This window comes from Phasianus colchicus, chromosome 8 (genome assembly GCF_987193195.1).
Source record: "Phasianus colchicus chromosome 8, bPhaCol1.hap1.1, whole genome shotgun sequence".
Lineage (NCBI taxonomy): Eukaryota > Metazoa > Chordata > Aves > Galliformes > Phasianidae > Phasianus > Phasianus colchicus.
The window spans coordinates 8,310,442-8,332,656 of NC_143443.1; the positions used below are offsets into that span (position 1 = coordinate 8,310,442).

At 39.7% G+C, this 22,215-nt stretch overlaps 1 protein-coding gene across 1 annotated transcript; it reads right to left on the reverse strand.

The window, feature by feature from the left end:
* Positions 1-19: 19 nt before the first annotated feature.
* LOC116244329 (protein FAM13A-like) lies at positions 20-22,087 on the reverse strand. Its single transcript, XM_090144831.1, has 8 exons — positions 22,061-22,087; positions 19,290-19,439; positions 18,894-19,103; positions 17,215-17,398; positions 11,391-11,526; positions 9,972-10,193; positions 4,309-4,489; positions 20-3,610 (listed from the first exon to the last, which is right to left on the reverse strand). The coding sequence occupies exons 2-6, from the start codon at positions 19,312-19,314 to the stop codon at positions 10,191-10,193; spliced, it is 558 nt and encodes a 185-aa protein (XP_090000957.1). The 5' UTR covers positions 19,315-19,439; positions 22,061-22,087; the 3' UTR covers positions 20-3,610; positions 4,309-4,489; positions 9,972-10,190.
* Between the last annotated feature and the right edge of the window lie 128 nt (positions 22,088-22,215).

Here is a 22,215-nt window from a genome sequence, read left to right on the forward strand (position 1 = left end):
CTGCTCTTCTTCAGGCATCTTATTAAAACACTAATTATGATCGTCATCAATAGACATTAAAGTATTTCTTAATAGGAATCAAATACCAAAATTGGCCAGCTGTTTCTTAATGGCCTGTTTTCTGTTAACGCATTATGATGATGGTGATGATTATTATTAATGAGAATGGACAACACTCTTATTTCATGTTCCAGTTCATTTGAAGAGAGAATATTTTTTACAATACTTAACTGCTTTAAGTGAGCTCTGTGGATTGGATCCCTGGTTGTCGCACTTCACCAACATTCGGCAAGTTGAAATGCTCCAACGTAAGGGCGGTATTTGGTGAAAAATGCGCTACATCTCAAGAGATCGGCCCCTCAGTTAGGTCGCATGGGAACGTGAAGCGTGTGTATCGATGGATTGTGTAAATTTTTTGTCTTTTCAAAGGCAGGAGATGAAGTCACAGGAGACTCAAATATCCTGTTTCCGTGCATTAAGCCAGTAATTGACCTAGTTCAAAATTCAAACCTCTTTATCCCAAATGTATATCCTGACTGTTCCACTCTTTCATTATAATGCAAGGCAGAATAATCATATTGCATATTTCTGTTTGGAACATAAGTTGGCTAAAAAAGCGATCATAAATTTTAGAAAACCTTGTCCCTTCAATTCCCTCAGAACTTCACTAGTGGGATCATCACAGTAAAGGCAGTAAATATCGATACCTATTTGACTTCTCATACTCGAGACGTTCAGATGCTTCTTAGCGAGGCAGATGCTGGAAGCCAATTTTAAATTCATATTTCTGTAAGCAAATGACTTTAAATTTGATGTTTATTCCTCACCAGTTTTGTGCACGGTTCCAAAGAGAATGTAATTTAATGAGATATCTATCAAATTTTTGCTCTTACAAACTAGTAAAGTAACACTGACATACCGCACCTGCTTCTTTTACTTTCATTCTACCTGAATATTTCATTCTACCAATTGAATATTTGGGATTATTTTGATGCCTCATAGCTGTTTGCTTAGGATAGAGAAGTGTTTCGGAACTGTGGCATTTGAGAGGAAGGATCTAGGCATTTTGAGAAAGATCCAGTTTTATCTTTACCATGGACACATCGGTTTCTGTTGTCGCTATGAGGCACAAACATTTCAACTTTGGGGAGTTGTAGGTTTGTTTTCGTGTAGCTTAACGCTGGTATTTGCTCCAGAGCTTATCTCTGCAAACTTGCATTGCATGAAAGCATTTATTGTACCCATTGTAGACGGTTTATGGGCTGGTTCGACCCAGTTCCATGACTAATGAGGCAGGGGGACCCGCAGATCCATGCCCCGGGAAAAGGGGAAGAGGAGAAAGGCTAGGGAGATGGGCCTAAAAACAAAAACAGCAGCAACAATCTGAGGAGGAAAGCTAATTTACTAAATATAAGGTATCAGAGTGCAAGATAACACAATACAGAGTCACAGAATTTTAGAGGCCGGAAGGGACCACTAGAGATCATCAAGTCCAGCCCCCCTACAAAGCAGGCAATACAATACAACATAATTGGAAATGAAGCTAATAATTCAAATAAAATGAGAGAGTGTTCAAAACCAAAGGCCTTACTCTAATGCTGAAGGTGAGACAGTTAGGGACCGTGCACTGCGGAGTCGAGCAGAAAGGGAAAAGGGGACGTCTTGTGACCTGTGAACAGTTTTATCTTTAACCTCTCAATGGAAAATGGAAACAGAACAACGAAGAGTCCTCTGGGATATGTAGTTACCCTTCTCTTCTGAGACAGGACAATCCACGGATCCGTAGCGTTAACACCTTAACTCCCAGTGCACTACACGATCTCATGATGTGGAATAACAATAACAAAAATCATGAAACTGTGACACAACTCTGGAAATTCCTCATTAACAATGACAAGAAGGGCTAAGTAGAATCTTGACATTCACGTTTACATTCACACATGTTAGACATGCTATCACAAGGAGTTTAGAAATGCACTTAATATAAAGTTACTGAAACAAGCTGAAGTTCTCTTAACTGGTATAATTTTCATTCGTCAAGCTCAGGACTTTTCTTTACCAGGTCATTGAGCCTCATCAGTTCCCAAATAAGATGTTTTAACTATACAACTCTGCATTTGGACTCACCCACTCAAGTATTTCCTAAGATACAGGGAAAAAAATGGTAAGTTGGATTGCAAACAGCTTAGCATTTCATTAAATTCTGCAGTTCTAATACAGAATCGCAGAATGGCCAGGGTTGGAAGGGACCTCAAGGATCATGACTCTCCAACCCCCCTGCCACATGCAGGGCCACCAGCCACCTCATTTAATGCTAGACCAGGCTGCCTAGGGCCCCATCCAATCTGGCCTTGAACACCTCCAGGGACGGGGCATCCACAACCTCTCTGGGCAGCCTGTTCCAGCACCTCATCACTCTCTCTGTAAAGAATTTCCCCCTGACATCCAACCTCAATCTCCCTTCCCTCAACTTAAAACCATTTCCCCTCGTCCCGCAGTTATCTACCCTTTCAAAGAGTTAATTCCCCCCCATTAGTAGGCTCCCTTTAGGTACTGAAATGCTGCAATGATTTCACCCCGCAGCCTTCTTTTCTCCGGGCTCCAGGCTGAACAAGCCCAGCTCCCTCAGCCTGTCTTCATAGGGGAGGTGTTCCAGTCCCCTGATCATCTTCGTGGCCCTCCTCTGGACTCTCTCCAACAGCTTTGTGTCTTTTTTGTACTGGGGGCTCCACGCTTGGACGCAGTACTCCAGATGGGGCCTCACAAGAGCAGAGTAATACCACAGATAGTATAAACTGTATAAAACAGCTTATTTCTACTGCCCCATAGACAACAGCAATATTGGAGTAAAATATAAGAGCTAATTAAATGTTTCTGCTGAATTACCTTCCTGTAGCAAATGTTGGTGGTATGGCAGTAGAGGTTGCACGTTTCTGCTAAGATTCTGTTATATTTTGTTGCTGTGTGACAAATGGCAGCAGAGGGGCAGTCTTACAGAATGGCATCTGACATGGAAGTGCATATGAAGCAAAGGGATGGCTCCGTGCAGAAGTGGCAAACGTGGACATTTACTGACATTTGCTGAACATTTCTGAAGACCAAGCAGTAGATGTGAGCACACAGAGGCGGTGGGTGCTGCGTTTCAGCAGTGGTGACAGCGGGTCACATCCACTGGCACAGGTTTGTATGAGCATGGCATGCAGGCTCTTGTTCATAGCCAGTAAAAATGCATAGCTACTGGTGGTGGTTTTGCTGAAAAGAATTCTTTGTAGCTGACAATGTTCTGTCTCAAATAATGTCACAGTGCTCTTTATATCTGCTGTAATTTCCACGGAAATAAATAGGAGGCACTACTTTCTGTGTGACCTGTGTATATATATGGATCATGTAGCAGTTTCCAAAACTATTATTTTGTTATGAATGGAAGAGCTGCAGAAGGGTGAGACGGGGACACAACTCCCAGCTTCATTTAAATGATTAATGAGTTGATACTGAAGAAGTAATTTATTCTTCTCTTTTCCTCTACAATTCTTTTCTTCCTTTCAACTAATAGAAAAGCCATACTGAGGACCACACAGGGACAGCAGCAGCCCTTCAACTCCAAAGTCAACTGTGATTAAAAAAAGAAAACCCATGTTATGTAAGGGTTTCAAAGAGGGAACAATATATATTGTAGAATCTGCTGACTAGGAAGAAGTCAAACTGAAGAGAACCGTAATTTCCCCTCGGTATTCTTAAGAGCTGACCTGTCTGTTCATTGAAATTACCATATCCCATTTTGAAGGGTTTATTCTACTTCCAGAGTCCTGCAGAAATGTCAAGCTTCCCAAGAGAGACAGCTTCATAATAATATTTAAAAAATTTGCTTCTGCACGTAGAGATTTTGATATTTTTTCTTTAAATTTAACTTCATAAAGAATGACAATTACACGGACATGGTTTTGCAATATATGCTAGAAGCAAAGTTCAACAAGGATTGACATAGACATGGATCTAGATTTAGATTTCATCTGCTTATGCTCTCTCTGGTTAGAAATCACAGTGACATTGCTACCAAATCCATATCAGGAATAAGCAAGATAGGAAAAGAAGCCAGCAGCGCTGATGCCAGTAACTCACTGCACACATATCCAGACAGAAATTTTGTTTTAGCTCACAAGCCCGCCTACAATTGCAAATTTGCTAGGAGCATTTTTATTCTACAACTTACAAGAATACAAGAAGGCCATTTTCTCTGTAACACCCAAATTACCCAGGGCAGTCAAAAAGAAAGGAACACAGAGCTCACTGATTTAATCTAGAACATACCAGCATGGTGTTCCAGCAGCAGCAGCTTTCATGAGTTGCTCAACTTCTTACGTGATCTGTGCCTATAGATTGCGAAAGGTTGTCTGCATTGCTCTATAGCCATTTAATATTAACCTTGAACACAGTTTTTTTAATCTTTCTCTTCCCCTTTTGTCCACCCCAGCCAGCATTCTGTTTAAACCTGGAAAGAGTTATGGAATATGGTTAGTAAAATAGCTAAGAATTTGCTTAGATGAAACTTCAAGGACATGAAAGAAAGAAAAGTAAAGTAGCCAAGGAAATACTTTGTTCATCCGTCATTCCTTGCAATTAAGTGGTAGATTGCTTGCTATACTTTCCTAGTGAAAATATGCAAAAGACAAACATTTTTAGAAGTAGCGTATGGCTTTGAGTTACAGTGTGCCACATATAACCAAACTCAGCTCACTGTTTACTATTGTGGCATAGCCCTCTCCTACATAATGGTAAAAAAGATTAGGTAGCTCAAAGTATCACGAGTTGTATTTGATCCTCTTCCAACTTAGGATATTCTGTGTCTCTGTGAAATCTATCCACATAATTCTGATGTTTGAAAAAAAGCTTTGAAAAGCTAACAACTGAAATAATATCAGAAAAAGTGCTAAGTCGCAATTTCTTCCCTTGCTCCCTTGATCTTCAGCACAACATTTTGAAAATCCTACAGCCATCACGCAAACATAAATGTATGTAAAGGGTTCTTTTTTCCTTTATTCCCCAACTTTTTTTTTTTTTCTTTTCTTGTTTTTTCTTTTTTCTTTTTTTTTAATGGTAATAGATTTCTTAATTTCAGTATAAAAATGGGGGAAAAAAAATCCTAAAGAATCTAAGATATCATTTGTTCTCCTCTACTTGGACCCCCCAATACTTAACTTGCATAGCTCAGCTCTGTCACAGTTCAGCCTGGCTTGGCCTGGTTCCATGACGGAGGGGCAAAACCAAGCTCCCAAAACCTGGATGCTGGCAGAGGGCTCTCCAAAAGTAACTGAAACCTGAGCTCCTAACTGCTTTTCTGTACAGCCAGCGACACCAGTGACTCCCGGGTGAAGCTCCAGTCACATACTGGAAGCAGTTCTGCCTCGTGCTGCGGCAGCCCCTCATCAAGTATTTAACTGTTCTACAATTTACCAAAAAAATGCAGTACTGACCAGCACCCTGTATTACAGCCATCCCACAGCACAGTTGTGCCACTTGTGAGAACAGAGTAAGGCATACAGTATTAAGGACTCTATCCAGTAGGGAAAGGTATGCTCATCTTTGGCCCCGCAGGAATAGAGCTATATCAAATTAAAGGGGCTGGACGGTGAAAATTCAAATGTCTGAAAAAAGGTTCTTCACAGAACCTTGGCTAAAAGAATATAAACTGCCATACCCATGCAAGTCAACTCACGTGGGCAAAGCCAAACTGCAGTAACATTTGTTTGAATTAAAAATGGCCTTTGAAAAGACAAGAAATGAATCTGGAAAAAAGCATATAAGATTATGCGTTTGTTCTTACTATAACTTTCTGAAACGTCCATTTTTCTAAAACATTCCTACAGCTAGTTCCCGCTATTTTTTCCCTCTTCCTCTCTCCTTTTTCCATAAATCCTTTCCAATTTTTTTTTTCCCCCAAGAAAATAAAGATGTATCAGTGAATCAGGACAACTCCAACTAAACTTTTCTAACCTTGATCCCTGGGAAAGAGGAGTAGCATGCATTCGAGCCATACATTTTATCTGTTTTTTCATATTTTCAGCTCAGCTGCATTTGTGTTCTCCTCACAAGCACATTTTACCTCTTTCCTTTTTCATAGCAAATTAAGAAGGTACCCAGTCTTTAGTTTGATAGCTCTGGAAACTACTTAATAGCAGTGCTGATTCATGAATACATATTTCCTTTTTCACTTGAAGCAAAGAAATTAAATACCACAGAGACTGCTCTACAGCAAAAATCCAAATAAGTTGGGAGTGAAACTGCATTAGGCTATAACACACTAACACGCTTTCAAGATTCAGCCAAGCTTTTCTTCTCGCAACTGTGATAAGTGCTGGCATATTCTTCTGGCAAAGTGACGTTAAGTACTTCAGCATGTTTGCATACTTGCTAGGGTAGATGAAAAACTCACTAAAGAAGAAAAAGGTGGTCTAAGTATTTGGGGCGGATGGGAGGGAGCACTGCGTTCAGAAAATATCTATTAAATTCTGCATAGCAGAAAGCCCAACTCTCTATGAAAACTACAGAAAAATGAAAAACAGGATCTTTTTTTTCATTCCTAACAGTGGATATTTTAAGGTTTTTATTTTATGTTTCATCTGCTTCTCTGAAATTCCCAATCCTACCCTAATATAAACTGAAAAGCCATGAAAAGTTTAAAAGAAATGTCAATTTTTTTTGCTATAATAACAGCAAAAAAAAAAAAAAAAAAAAAAAGTAAAAGACTAAAATGTTTTGATGCTTACGTATCACAAGTCTTTCAATAAAAATACTTTTCATTTCCCAAGGGAGAAGTTTCCTATGAAAGACTTCGCTTCTGATGTTTTCTCAAAACGCCCTGATCATCAGCATATATGGAACAAATCAAGTCGCTCGTGTTCACCAAAGAAAATGAATAGAAAAGTAATAACAGACTTTACTGGTAGTCTTGCCGAGTTAAAGAAGGTGACATGAACGTAAAATGAAAAAGGGTTGCATTTCACAGCGGTTTGGAGGTGAGTTCATACCCTTCCTTCATGCTTCTCTGACATCGGTAATTGTCTGAGGAAGGAACAGGATGGTCTGCTGATATGTTACAAAAATAGAAATTTAATACTTACTTTTAAGATAGGTGCTCAGAACGTATTAAAGGGTTATGTTCAAAGCAAATACAGCTCAGGAGCCAGGGAGAACAATGCTGACACCAAGTGGAAGAAAATGCTGCTGCAAACTTGAGACGGATCTCCGAGCCACAAGTCTTCCATTTAGGTGCAGTAAATTTTAATAAACATCAGGGGAAGGCCACTTAGTCCTCTGAAAGTAGAACTTTGTGTTATCCTAACATGTACACTGTATTAATTGAGTCTCCTCCCTGTGTTGTAGCTGGCCTTGATAACCAACACAACCACCTGCCATTCTAAACACATCAGATATTTCTCTCCTTTGTGAATTGCAAACAAAACTCTTCAATCTGTAATCAACATACGGTCTGCAAGTCTGGCTGTGGTAGGAGTTTTCAAGACGCTCTGTTCACAGCAAAACTGAAAACAAGCATTCACAGACTGAGAGGTAACAAAGGTAAATCTCCACTACTGCTTAGTTTGTTTCTGTACAGCATATCACCTCACAGCGTTTTTCCAATTCAGGAAAGGCATCTGTCAGCAATCAGTTTTAGAAAGACCTTCCCCACTCACATTCTTTATGCCATTATTGAATGGCTGATGGTGATCAATGTCATCAGCTTGTGCAATCACTTGAGCGCTATTTCTGAATTATTCATCGCATTAAAGAATCATAGGACTTCAATGTAACCAGCTTCCCTCTTCATGTTCAAGTCACTTGCTGAAGTAAAGCACAGCTGAGAGCGTGCTTCAAAGCTTACAGAACACACCTCCTCCTGCCCCTATTCTCTCCTAGCACAACTTTTGCCAACCAAAGAAAAATAAAAGTAACAATGTCTGGACGTCACAGGGAACTGGGAGATAGTGGCAAAATCCACTAAGTCACAGAAAGGATTTAAGTGTGACAGCACTCATACAGTAAGGCAGGAGAAAGCCCCAACAATGCTGGAGCAAACATTAAATGTGTCACGTTCACTCCACACCTTGTAGTTTGCTAAAAACAGAGACCAGGCACATTTGTCATTTCAGACTTACAGACCTCCACCACAAAGGCAGGTCTACTGAAGACCATAGGCACGGCTCAGAAATAACATCACACATCATCATATCCCCTCTGCTCTTCACCTATCAATGGGAAGGCTTTGCCATTGAAGACCTAGAATGAGTAACAAATATTCCAGCCACCTCCAGTTTGTAAGTCTTTTTAAGTCACAACTGCCTAATACAGCGCTCTTTATCAAATCCTCAAGTAATATAAAGAAATCTTTCTATAACATAACTGCAAGCCCTGACAAATCTCTTGGCAGTTCAGGTGCTACACACAGGACTCGCTGTGTTCACATCTAAACTCAACTAAAAGTTATCTTTGCAATGCAAAGAACTTACGTGAAAGAAAATAATCAGGATCTGTATCAGTTTAAAGTTAGGAAAAAATGCTAAACCCACAAATATGAATCGGAACTATGAGACTCTATCCATGAAAAATTCACTGACAGGACGCTTTAGTCTAACCTGGAAGCTTGAGTTTACTAAATCATAAGACCACATTTGTTTTGTTTTTGAAAGGTTTCAACTAATTTCAAAAGCATTATCATGGGATTAGCAAAGGAAAACATCATTTAAATTATGAGTTGTCCTTGAAATTGAGGACAGTCCACTTGGAAGAGTGCAAATCTTTTTTTTATGTCAACTTCAAACGAAAGTGAAGCACCAATTTTTCTTTTTTTTTCATTTTTAAACAAATCGGTTAATGTGGAAACATCCACAACCCTCTTTAAAAAATGCTAAAAACTTGATACTAACAAAACTCCCTAAACCGCAAAGAGACATCTCATAAAACCATAAGTCAAATAGATAAAGTCTCCATAAAATATTTAGCTGCAGTAGGCCGACCAACTCAAACCACGTTGTGCTGTTTCAGAAATCCACTCCGAGGTGTCTGTGGTCTTTCTGAGGACTGGAAGAGCGTTTAGCTCCCCTCTCCCAGCAATGGCTCTCTTCACTCCCTTTTCAGTAGGGCTCCACTATTGCAGAGAGTAACTACACAGTCTCTGCAGCCTTGCTGATAAAAAGGGAAGCATACGTAAAGGTCATAGGAAAAAGAGAAAACAAGAAATGAGAGTTATTTCCTCAGGGTTTTAGCTTTTCTTCTAATTAACTGAAGGATGGGATGCAGTGGTATGCACACACCCAAAAAGTTGTGCTTCTGTTTGCTTAGTTCAGGAAGGATTTATCTATCATACTTCAGTACGGAGATCAGATATGGAAAAGCACTCTAGAACTCCATGCTAAATAAATAAATACATACATACATATATACATACATACATACATACATAATCCAGTTGTTTCTTAAACCAGAACATAAGATTTGGAAATGATGATGACAAAGAGTATGACAAATCACTACTAGCAAGGCTTGGTTTATAATTTAATTAGCTTCTATGGCGTAATCTTCTACAAAAAGCACACCCCAACAACAGTAAAAAGATCCCTCAAATTAAATAGCTGAAAATGCAAACATCAGTGTAACTGCTTCAAGTTACTCCAGGAGAAACAGCCAATAAAAGCAAGTTTCATTTCCAGGAAGCAACGAGCGATCTGAGCCACGTTTGCCATTTCACTTTTTGCTTGCTTTGCTGGAACTAGTTCATGCACGTTGACTATGTTTACTTTGTAAACCTAACATTCATGTTTCTCATTTAGTGGACTTTTAGCAATTGTTATATTATGAAAGATGAAGAGTACCTATCCAATATGCTGGATTTCCTGCCAGAAATTACAAAAGCAAGATCAACCACAGAATTCTGAATTCCCTTCTCACCACAGATGGGATTTCTTTCATAAGCTTACCTCAGAGCAGGAGAGTGCCTCATGGCTATGCTTCATCTGGGCTTTTATTAAAGAACTTGAAAGGATTTTTTTCACAATACTTCTTTCCCACATCACCACAAGCCCAGACAGACTGTGACATTCTGCAGAATTACAGGGAGTGAAGTTCCTTCTAAAACAGTCATTGAAATAGAATGCCAAGTCTCTTGGCTTTTCCAATACATTTCCAATTTCCTCTTGCTACTGTAAAAATACATAGTTATTGTGAGTAGAAGCATATACAGTTGGATGGTCTTGCACACTCATTTGAGTACGTGTTTCAGGGATTCTCAAAGATCGCAGTGACACAGGAGAGTATGATGGGAGGTAGAAGTGTGTGCTTCAATGTTATCTATGTGAATTGAGTAGGGTTTTAGATTTGGAATCATTTCATAAACATCCTTGCACTGATGTCTTCTATTCTCTGTACCTATGATTATACAGAATTTTTCAGGGTTTTTTTTTATAGAGAGGTGTTCCAAGAAGAATGACAGTCCCAATATCCTCCTTGCAGATATAGAACATGCTCTACATATGAACTGTGATTTAGCATTATAAAAGTCTGCTGATTTTTCCTTAACGCAGAAAACTAAGAAGCCAAAAAGAAAGGGGCCACAAATGTGAGACTCACGAGCTTCAATTACATACAATTTAAATCTATTTAATAACACTTGACACGATCTGCTACCCTTCCAATCATCTAGGAATGATCTGCAAGGATTTGTGGTAACTTCATGGTGTAGTATGAGACTGCAGGCCTTACTACTACATGCCCCTCCAGTCATTTTCTAAAAAAATCAATTTCAAATTAAGCAGAGATGATACGTGACATCACAAACTGAAAACAAATCTTATATTGACCCTCCCCCCTAAAGCAACAATAGTCTATCAAGGTTCTTCCACCAGGAGATTTTTGACAAACGAGGCCAACAAGAAATCAAAGTACTAACATTCTTTTAAAGAAGAACATGTCGCCCAAGGAGAATCTGAGAGAAATTCAGCAACATATGGAAAGATGAAATGGGTTTCACCCTTCTGTATTTGCTCCCCTGACTCACCAACATATAGCAACACAGTATAAAGAGTTTCAGCAGAGGAAAAATTCAGTGGCTTTGATCTAACAAAGTTCTGCATTAAGATATTTAAAATGGAAAACGTTAGAATTCTATTCTTGACTCTGTTCTTATACTATTACATTTGCTTTTTTTTTCTCAAAAATCACAGTTTTAACTTCTGTTTCCCCTCTAGCTTGTGCATATGATGAATAAGTATTCACAGTACTGGCAAGTAGCTGTGGTCAGTACTTAAACTACATATAAAGTAAATTATTTCCATTTGTAGCTTACAACTCAGTGAAGCACTTTTGATTCCTTGCTGAACCAGTTCACGTAACTTTCTTACCTGGAGGCCATCTGCTTGTCTCGGTGAGAAACAAGGGTTCACATCAGCAAAAAGCATCTCATAGTGCTGAAGCAAATACAGCAGGAGGCCATTGTAAAGCCTTTGTTCTTCACAAGCCAAGGGACTGACGGGAATCCTAAGGGAAGAACAGATAGATCAAGTTTCAGAGCTCTGAGATCAGGGGCTAGTAATAAGTCATGCAGGGAGCACCCCTAATACCCCAAACAATTCAGAATGCAGCCTGTTGAACAACAGCATAAAACAAGTGTTCCAGCCCCCTTCCTAATACACGACTGTTGGGACAGGAGTCATCTTCATCTGCTGGGGGTCACAATACTGTAAAGCTCACAGTGACGGAGTCTCAGTTTGCTACAGCTACTCACATCACACTGAATCTTCGACGCAGTGCAACAATATAGCTAGAGCCTGACAGTTTCTCAGCTGTGAAGTTTGTAAAATCAGGGATGAAGAGGACAAAAAAAAAAAAAAAAAAAAAAAAGCCTCATAAAAGCCTCATAAATCTGCCACTACTCAAAGGCACAAGGGCTTAAAGAGCTGTTTTGCAGTTTCAGCTTCTGAAGGTGAATTTTGATAACTGAAATATTAGGAGAACAGACCGTAGGGGAAAAAGAAAATTGTAAGAAAGACCGTGTTTCAATATAATAATTTGTAATTTCATAGACTTTGGTTACATGTAGCAGAATTTCCAGGTGCTCCCAATAACAGATTGTCCATAATGGGATTTTTTATTATTATTAAATAAGCAGTAGTTTAACTTGTTCTATCCATACAAGTAGACTAAGTTGGAATAATTTAATTTAAATCTGGGGATTCATTATGTGGCATTGTAATCTCATTCCCTGAAAGGGCTGCGTATTCCCATCGAGAGCTATCTGGAGGCTCGGAGGACATTTACATATAACTGCTGCCTAATCCAGCTTCCCTAGTTATGCTGCATCAACTCAATTCTACACAGCACGATATTAATATTTAAACAAGAAATCCATAAACTCTGGAGACTACAGAAGAGAAATGCACACACCAGTCTTCCATTTTCCACATCAGCACGTTCATTATTCATTTGCAATTCTGAAGTACAAACATATGCACCGGGTCCAGTTCAAGTGCTTTTGTTCACATTTTACTTTTGTAAATCTACTGTTGTTTCTGTTAGAGCTTGGGCTCCTTTTAAAGGAGAATGTTTTAAGCAGAGTTACAGGCAGATATAACTTAGATGCACTGGATAAACTGCCTGATCAGCACTTCTTCCTTAAGGACTGGCTAACAGTTCTCCCTCTTGAATTCCTCTTTTTCTCAAAACTTTGTCAATTTCTCAGAAAACAAAGCAAAACAAAAAGAAAAATCCTCTTTTTAAAGCTGGTTAAGAGAGCACCGAGCAACCCCATGAGACTGCTCATAGTTCACCCAAACATTAATATCCTCAATTCACAGTTGCTACAAGGAGTCTTTTCTGTTCCCTGCCTTCTTTTTCATCAGCTTAAACATTTGTTCTCTAATTTACCAACTCTTTACTCTGTTAGCATGGAGCACTCCACAAGCCATCCATGAAGACAAACAGCTCTCACCATATTTACTGGGGCTCACGTTCACACAGTACTATTGAGTGCTCCATTCTCAAGTCAGCTTTAGACAAACCAAAGCTATACTCAGAATGTGACCCTGTAGCTCTAAATATCAGTTATCTGCAGATATTCACAGGTGGCAACGCATGAGGATTCCAAATATAGAAAGAACATTTTTAGTTTTCTCTGCAGCCATATTCCACATTCAGTTTCAATTAGTTCTGCAAAACAACCACTTCCTGCCTCTTCAGACACTTCTGCTTCCAGCAGAAACCAATCATCAGGCTGACAGTAGAGGAGCTGCATTCACACTGCACTGACCAGGAATATGTTCCTAGGAAGGGCATAGCTACTGGAGCACATTCTGCACTTCAGCTCAAAAACTCTTTTGTAGTACAGATCAAACACAAAAGAACTCTAGAAACGAGAAATAAAAAAAGTTGATTCGTCAGGAATCAACTGCTGTTTTCCTTGAGAAAGCCTATATCTTTCAAAGTTGCTTTGCCACAAAGCACGAGCTAGAAAATTCATACACGCCTTGCCTTGGTTTTGTTCAGGAGACTTGCCAAGGTTCCTTGCTGGCAGAAACTTATGTGTAAGGCTTGCTGTAAATTTACAGAAAGAATGAGTCAAAGTGAGTAGATGAAAACAGATAGTTGGCTAGCATCCTTATGCACACATCCAAGAACTGCTAACTGCGGTTAGCAGAAATCTCTTAGCAAGCTCTTTACACACAGAAATCTAAGTAACACAGGTCAAATCTCCGATAAAAGAAAAGCAACGTTCTCTCTTCTCAGCACTCGCACAGGCTAACAGGACGTGAAGCAGCTCACAAGAAGGATGAATCGTAGTAGAAATCAATAGTTCAGAGGATGAGAAGAAAAAATTCTGCAGTGGAAACTGAAAGAAGAGTGGGTCTCAGCAAAGAAAATCTAGGGAATAACCAGCGTAACTCTTGACCTATGAGCTCTGTTTTTGGCTCCCTCACCTACAAAGAGGTGAGGACGTGACAGCTGTATCGTGCAGATTTTAACGCTGAAGTTTCAAAAAGCAAGAAACACATGCCAGGCTCAAAATCTAGGAGAATGGTGTCACAGAAAGAAAATACCAGATGCTGGTTTATGAAGACTAAAGAAAAATTAGAATATTTTATTCAGTTACCATTTTTTCTGATATATACCTTCTTTTTTTATTGACAATTTTGGCCCTATCACACCAAACAGGGACAAGAAGTATACGTGCTACTAATATCATAACAGAATAATTCCAGTATGAAGATGTTTTCAGTCAAACATTGAAAATAAGCAGGGCTAAAATAAAGGGTTGCAACAGATTAAAAACAGAGAGGTGGCATTTAATATCCAGTTTTCACATGGTGATTTTTTTTAGCATTTAAAATTCAAGGTAATAAGTTTTCTGCGTTCCTGTAACTAGTCTTCCAACATAACGCCTGTGCTAAGGCATGTAATTTCTATGTTGAGATTAATGTACTTAATAACTGTGCAGTATACGCAGTTTAGGTTAGTAAGGTGTAATTAGCAACAAGTTTTCTATTCTAATTTTGTGTCCCAAAGTCCATAACTGCTCCATGGTCCAATTACTGAAATACCAAACTCCATCACTTTAGTGAAGTGTATGGGAACTGTTGAGTCACGGCCTGAAGCACTGATGGAGCACCTGGGGAAAGGACCCATCAGCCCTGGGAGCACAGGTGAAGGCAATTCAGCTGTGTGACTGGAAGGCGTGGAGCCTGGCTGCACCTCTCTTAGACCTCATTTAAGGGCTGACTGCCACAGGGGAAGAGTTCTTCCTGGAGAGCTCTCCTTTGTGGAGCTTTCCCCTGTGAGCCTGGGATCTTCTGATACAGGTAAGCAATCTTTTTCCCTTCCCTTATAGCACCTTTCTATCACGCTGATCCTCCATTCATACTGATCTGCCCAATTGCAACAGTGAGCTATGAACTTGACAGGTCTCCACAATAAAACCGTCAACAGATTGAGACAGGTAATAATTGAAGATCAAATTTATGCTTCAATATCAACAGATCAAAAATTAAAGCTGAATAGTTTAATAAATAACCCAACATAAAAGCAGGAAGGTGTTATTGTACAAAAAATGCAGAGTATCAGTATGGATAAAGAACAGTTAACACCTGCAACAAATTAATGTCACAACCATAGTTAATGTTATATCCAGGAAGCATTTCCAACAATAGCATGGGGTATACATTCCTTTATACAATTAAACTTGTATTTTCTACAGCCTATGTGTTCTGAAGCAGAACTATATTCAAACTATGGCAAGAAGTACTCAATATGTCTCACTTTCCTGTTTATCTGTACCCTAGGTACCAAACGTTTAACGATGTTGCAGCTAATCGTGCAAAGTCCTTCTCTGAGAGACTTAATGGTAATGTATGACTTTATTCTCTGTGCCATGCTTGACTACCTAGAAATTAATCTTGCACAGGAAAATACAGCAGTTTGTTCTGAATCTTGGAGGCCTCAGGCCACTCAGCAGGAAGAAGTACAGCAATCTTACTGAAAGAAAATGCCAGCTGAAAGGCTCTCCTTCCCACCCAATTACCAGAAAGGCTATTTTTCACAATTCTAGAAAGTAGCTCTCAAGGACAGCACTAGTTACACACTTCACAAAAAAGAAAATGACCTACTGGCTTACCTCTCCCAGAGCTGGTGAGATCAGAATGACTATAAAAAGCATTAACATTCACATTCATTTGGGTAGATATATTTCTATTTATGGTGGCTGTGTTGTCTTAACAAATCACTCTGGCAGGGAAACTCAAAGCTGATAATTTCTAAGGCTTCTCATACAAATCACTGCCACAAACATTTAGTTTAGCACTAAGTGAACTCTTTTTTAAAAAAAAAAAAGGCATAGTTGGAACTAGCTTGAGGATCTCCCAAAATAGATGAGGATGCTTAAAAACAGGAAGAGTTTATCAATTAAAAATGGAACCCGCTTGGTTCTTCTGCGGAGATGAAGAATTCTGTAGACATACATTAAAATAATTTGGGAGAAGAGTAATAAAACATTATGTGTACATGCACACAAGCTAAATGTGATGGCAAAGGTGACTTAGGCCACAAGTGTGACAGTCAGTGCAGTCCTTGTTGAGTTAGCATAGGGTGAGGTCTGGATTTTTGATGAAGGCTTTTTAGCATCAATTTTTTTTACCTATTCTATGTATCACGCAACTAGCCCAGACACTGGGAGCAAATCTTATTTGTCTATGCTTATTACCTACTTTCAGTACACAGATATTAAGGGGTTTTGTTGTACAACTGCTTTGTTCCACAGGAGTCCCATGGAGTAGGCTCCATGGTGAAGACCACTCTGTCTTTGTCTGAAAAGAGTGAGTGCTATAAGCCCTCACACTACACACGGCTAGATAAGTCTCTCCAGCTGTTTTTCTTGAAGTTCTTTTATTAATGTTACCTGCAAGGGTTTATAAGATGCTACACCACGTATTAAGCTCACAGAGCAGAGAAACAGACACGGAGCACTCTAAAAATGCTGAGCACAGTTCCACAAAACAGACTGTCATTACTTTCTAACATACATATTCAGCAGAACTGGTACCATGCGTTTTTAAAAAATTTGCTTATTTCACATATTAAAAAGTGGGGGGGGGGAAAAACCACAAGGGTTTTATTGCTATATAGAAAATGCTAATAGTTAACGAAAATTTTCTAAATAGACATTAGCTTGTAATTCACACTAAGCTAGAATGACTGGTCCACTGAAACAAAGGTTTACAAATTTTGAGATGAGTATAAACACTTCATCGCTTTTCTTTGTCAATGTGAAGGATAGGATGAAGTCCTAAGATTTCAGTTTCTCTGGGAAACCCAGCACTGTCAGACCATTCCAGGCTGCTGCTTCTCACCACCTTGACCTGCCTGACATATGCTCTCCCACCTTTCTATTTTAGCATCCAGTTAAGTGTCTGGCCTCTACCATTTCAAATGCACCTTCAGCAGCTTCACACCAGCAAGCAGAGCTGCCCACTCTTCAGGTATCAACATGCAAATTAGTGGCACCAATATATCCAAAACTCTCCATGAACAATACGATGAATTACTTTTGCATCTTGGAGAGAGACTAGCCCATAACATTCTGTATAGACATTTATTTAACTTTCAAAATGCTGTGCCGACCATTGGATATACAGTTATGACAGAAAGCCTCGTTTTAAGGTGTGATCACGTAGTACTCACTTGAAAAGAGCAGGTCCAAACACAATGGCTAAATTTTCCAGAGTCATGCAATTCACTGCACTGTATGTTGCTACCTTTAACAGGAATGCAGACAGGAACTGGAGAAGGTTTTGATGTGCTTTGGGAAGGCAGCTAATTAACTGTCTCAGATTCTTTATGCATTCTGTTGTGTCAATCCTGTGCTCTGTATTTAAAAAAAAAAAAAAAAAAAGTTATTCCTGGTAATAACAATCTCACCAGAGACATAAAAAAAATATTTATTCTGTGCTTTACTCTTGGTATGTATTCTAAATGAAGAATTTCTATACTAAATTCTAGTAAGTATTTTCATGCATTTTCCAGATAACAAGTTTTATATGCACTGTTTATGCTATTTTTCCTGCTAGGACAGAAGAAGCTAGTACTACTTGCTTTTCTAGAAAAGCTGGTAACAGGCAGTAATCAAGTACATGAATCCTTAAGGCTGCCTTAAGGACATAAGATTATCAGCCTCGATTTTCTGCAGAGATCTGACACATGCTGTTTGCCTCTCATTAAGAGGTGTAAGAAATTGTACCCCTTCAGCCCCAACACACCTCAATTTCCTGACTAATTAGTACCTCTACATATCAAAACACTTTTGCTCTATAAATACATGAGTGTAGTTGCACAAGAGATGCTCAAAAAAACCTCTATCATGGATACTTAGCATTTCCTTGATTCTCATTCTTCAAAGGAGTGTTACAAGGCAAAATCATCTCCCTGTTTGATCAGCAATTCAGAATTAGAGTGATAAAGTCTCCTGGATATTAGAACTGAAATGGCAGTGCTGCTCACTAACTGGCAGCTGATGCTCAAATATGCTCCGGGATGCATCTGTGTAACTTTAATACTGTGAAGAGCGAATCACATCCTTTAGGGCAATTCTAACCCTAAAAAATACATTCCATAAAAATTAAGATCCATGTTGTTCAACATATTAATGAAAAGGGGTTGGAATGGAGGAGGAAAAAAAGAACAGCAAGACTATTCAGGGTAGTCAAAATAAGATCACTGCAAAAATTTGTAGAAACAGAAAGATCTTTCAGCACAGTCTTTTAGAGTTAATGAAAGTGATTTTTCTGTGGTCTTTTTGTTGTCGTCGGATTGGTTTTTGTCTGTTTTTTCTTTTTTTTTTCTGTAAATATTTACGTAACTTGGAATTTAGCAGACGAAGTTTGAACAACAGCAACCTGCAGTCTAACCCATAAAACACACTTATTTGTACGCAAACACTTGAACTGGTTATCACTGAAAAGCACTTGCTGTAATTGCCTGAAAGTATTAGCTACCATCCATGGTACAGTTTTGTTTTATTTTACACATTAAGAACTATCAGTGTGAACAGGGAACTAGACAGCATTGCTCTAAGCAAGCCCTTCTGGCTTTGCAATTAAAATACTTCACGCCATTCCATGCCACCCACTGCTGCTAGGAAGATGGTAAGAAAACTGGTAAAAAGTACTACATTGAACAGGGAAGAAAAAGGCTGCTATACAAGGAAATGTGAAATAAAGAAGATTTGGCTTCAGAAAGAGAGATGTGAGGCAGTAGATATAAAAATGTAATATTATGGTGATTAGATTAAAAAATGGTATCTCAGCAGTTCGTAAAGCAGTGAATTTTTTAGAGAAGGAAGTTTAGAAGTGTCCACTCTGTACCTTGGAAAGTTTTCAGCATGCCAGCACAGACGTCGTCTGGAAGAACAGCCACTGGCAGTTCATTTAGAAACAGTTTCAGAAGGCTGGCCACAGAATCAACATCTCCGTGATTAATGAGGTCTACTTCTTCTCCCCGATTGTACTTCTGCTTCAGTTCCTTGATTTTATTCACTGAGCCACTGATTCGAAATATACCGACACGCTGCAGACCTGCTCAAGAAGGAACATGAAGCAGTAAGCAACAGTTGTATATCATACATACCTGTGCAGTGAGAACTGCGTCTTTAAAAGTTCCTGAAAAAAGCACAATAATAAAAATAGATGATGGAAGTGCTGAGTAATTACAGCTTAAATGTACAGTTCTCAGAGAGCTGAGAAGACAAAACATTAACTTACCAAATACTTCTAGATACTCCACCATCTGTGTGACAGGAAAGGGGACTCCACACTCTGTTGCATTCTTTGTGAGAGCTTCTAGAGGAACACCGAATGTTCTTTCTCTGCTGAACTGTGGATCTGGTGAGACTTTACTTGTTGTATGCCTGACTTGAATGGAAGATAATGATTTCTGGGGAATTAAAATGGGCAAGATAGAAGAAGTAGCTGACTTTTGCCATTTTAATGTTGAAGAGTCTAACACTTTAGTAACAATTATTGTGCTCATTAGAATCATAGATTCTAATCATAGATTATATGAGAGCTGATAGATTATAGATCATAGATTATCCAGAGCTGAATGGGACCTAGAAGGATCGCTGAGTCCAACTCCTGAGGCTCCACAAAGGACCATCCAAAATCAAGCTCCATTTCTGAGAGCATCATTCAAAAGCCCCTTGATCTCTGACCAGACTGGGGCTCTGATCACAGCTCTGGGAATCCTTTTCCATGCCCGCCGAACTCTGGTGCAAGACTTCTTCCTTATCTTCCTTATACTCAACCTGCCCCTGCCCTGACACAGCTCCACGCCGTCCCCTCAGGCCCTGTCGCTGCCACAGAGAGCAGAGCTCTGCGCTGCCCCTCGGCTCCCTTTGAGGAGCTGCAGCTGCCATGAGGCCTCCCCTCAGATCCTCTGCTCTGGGCTGAGCAAACCAACGGACTCAGTTGTTCCTCATACATCTTGCCCTACAAGTCCTTAATCTTCGCAGTTCTCCTTTGGAAGCTAGAGAGCTTCCAAATAGTCTTATATCCCTCTGACGTTGCAGCACACAATGCTCAAGGTGAGGCTGCACCAGCTCACAGTAGAGGCTCTTTGCATGTGCTTTACCTCCATTGCACATTCCTAACATTCTAGATTGTTAATATCTTCCTTCTTTAGAGTTGAGACAGGACCTGTAAACACTCTAACCATAAAAATCCAGATACAGATGGTGTTTGAAGAGCCCTGGCAAGCAGCAGCAGCATGGAGCTGTTCAGCCCTGTGGAGCCAGATGCTCAGCTAACGCTTACTGTGGTTTCCACACAAAGACCTGTAACTGCACATAGACACAGCCTAACGCTACAGTTCAGCAAGAGATCCAGCCACGGAAGCTTAAAACATAGAGGACCGTGAGTAGTAGCTGTAGGTGTCTTGGGAGGTCCTAGCAGCAGGGCCTTCACCACAGCCTGCTGATGAGAAGAGCAGCATGACACAGCAGCAGTCGTTCCACGAGCCTCCCGTTGCTTCTGTATTCAAATCCAGGCAGTCACAAGCTTAACCTGAAGCCCTGAAAGGTACATGTGTTATTTATGTCAGCTGTTCCATGAGAAAACTCCTGAGCATTGCCATGACCACACCAGCCTCCCTGGCAATCAAACATTCTGCTTTGGAAACTGGGTTTCTCTGTAATGCAGATGAAGTATTACCTCAGCTACCAAAATACACAAAATACACAAAGGCAGGAGTCTCAAGCACCAACTGTCCCCTCCTGTTCTCTTGCTCCTAAGCAATACAAACTTAACCCCTACATTCAGCATATCAAATCCAAAAAATGCAACTTTCCATAAATCCTCGCTAATGGAAACCCATATTCTCAGCACATATGCAGACACACTCTTAGCCACACACACCTAACATGTGAAAGCACACTGTGTTTGTACCAGTATCCAACCAAACCCAAAGTTCGCTGCAGGCACCTGCTATCAGCACACTTCTCTGTCCACAGACTGACCTCTGAATTTCACAGAAAAATACAAGTAGAAATCAACCAGTATCAGACCTAGCAAAGGGGAAAATGTCCCCACTCCCCTCCTCTTCTTCCCTCCTCATACCCGTCCCCCTGCATTTTGTCTCATGAAGTCCCTGGAGGTGTTCAAGGTGAGTTTTGATGGGGACCTGGGCAACCTGGCCTAGTATTAAACATGGAAGTTGGTGGCCATACATGTGGCGGGGGGGTGTTGGAACTTGATGATCCTTGTGGTCCCTTCCAACCCAAGATATTCTATGATTCTATGATGTGATATTATCCACCATGCTGCATTTTGTTCTCATTTTTCTGTCACGCAGGCCACGCTTTATCACATAGGAAAGGACTCATTTATTCAAAGTTTTACACAGCACAGCGAGAGCAGAATTCTAAACCCAAAACATCCAGACTTACATGCTGGTACCAGTTCTGCGTCAGGAAGATTTAAGCAAGCATCCACATTTCATCAGAGGATTCTGATTTTTATGTTTTAATAGTACCATCCCAACACATTACAAAACCTTCTTAAATGTTGTTATTACTATGTTTACAAAAGGAAAAAGGAAATCTGTTCTCACAGATTCATAGCTGAATTGCTACAGAAAAAGCAGCTTATAAAATGCACACCTTCAAGTTCTGGCTTGTGGCATTGTTGACTTGGCTTCTGTTCAGCTCTGTTGCCATGGCAAACGTGCACAAACTGAAAAAGCTAAACCTTATTCTGCTCTTTCGGAACATAATAAGCAAGGCTAGAACATGATATCAATGCTAAGGAGTTAATGATTACTACAAAAAAAGAAAAAGCATAGAAAAATTAACATATTTTAAACATTTTTTCTGTGTAAGTTGTGACGTGTTAAAAAAGTCTCTATTTTAAAAATATCTATGATATTTTACTCTAAATGTCTCAGATACAGCAGCTGGGTTGAGAAAAGAAGAACATCTTTCTCAGAAAACAAGAGAAGACATGAGAGAGACTCACGAAGCCAGACAAAGTTCACTTACACAAACTGAAAGGGAGGCACTTGCTCCCATATTAGCCTGCAGGAGAATAGCAGTGTTTCAGCTGTGCTGCTCAGAAGATACCATCACCTTTCTTCCCATTATAAATCTGTGCAGTGCAGCCAAGACAAACTGCTTCCATCGGGCTGTTCCTCTGA

Excerpts from the sequence above, each read along its gene's own strand:
- LOC116244329 (XM_090144831.1), bottom strand. The coding sequence starts at position 19,314 with ATGGTGGAGTATCTAGAAGTATTTG. Across the intron at positions 19,104-19,289 it reads GGAGTATCTAGAAGTATTTG|GTCTGCAGCGTGTCGGTATA; the intron begins GTAAGTTAATGT and ends CTTCTTGAGCAG. Across the intron at positions 17,399-18,893 it reads CATGCTGAAAACTTTCCAAG|AGCACAGGATTGACACAACA; the intron begins GTACAGAGTGGA and ends TTTTAAATACAG.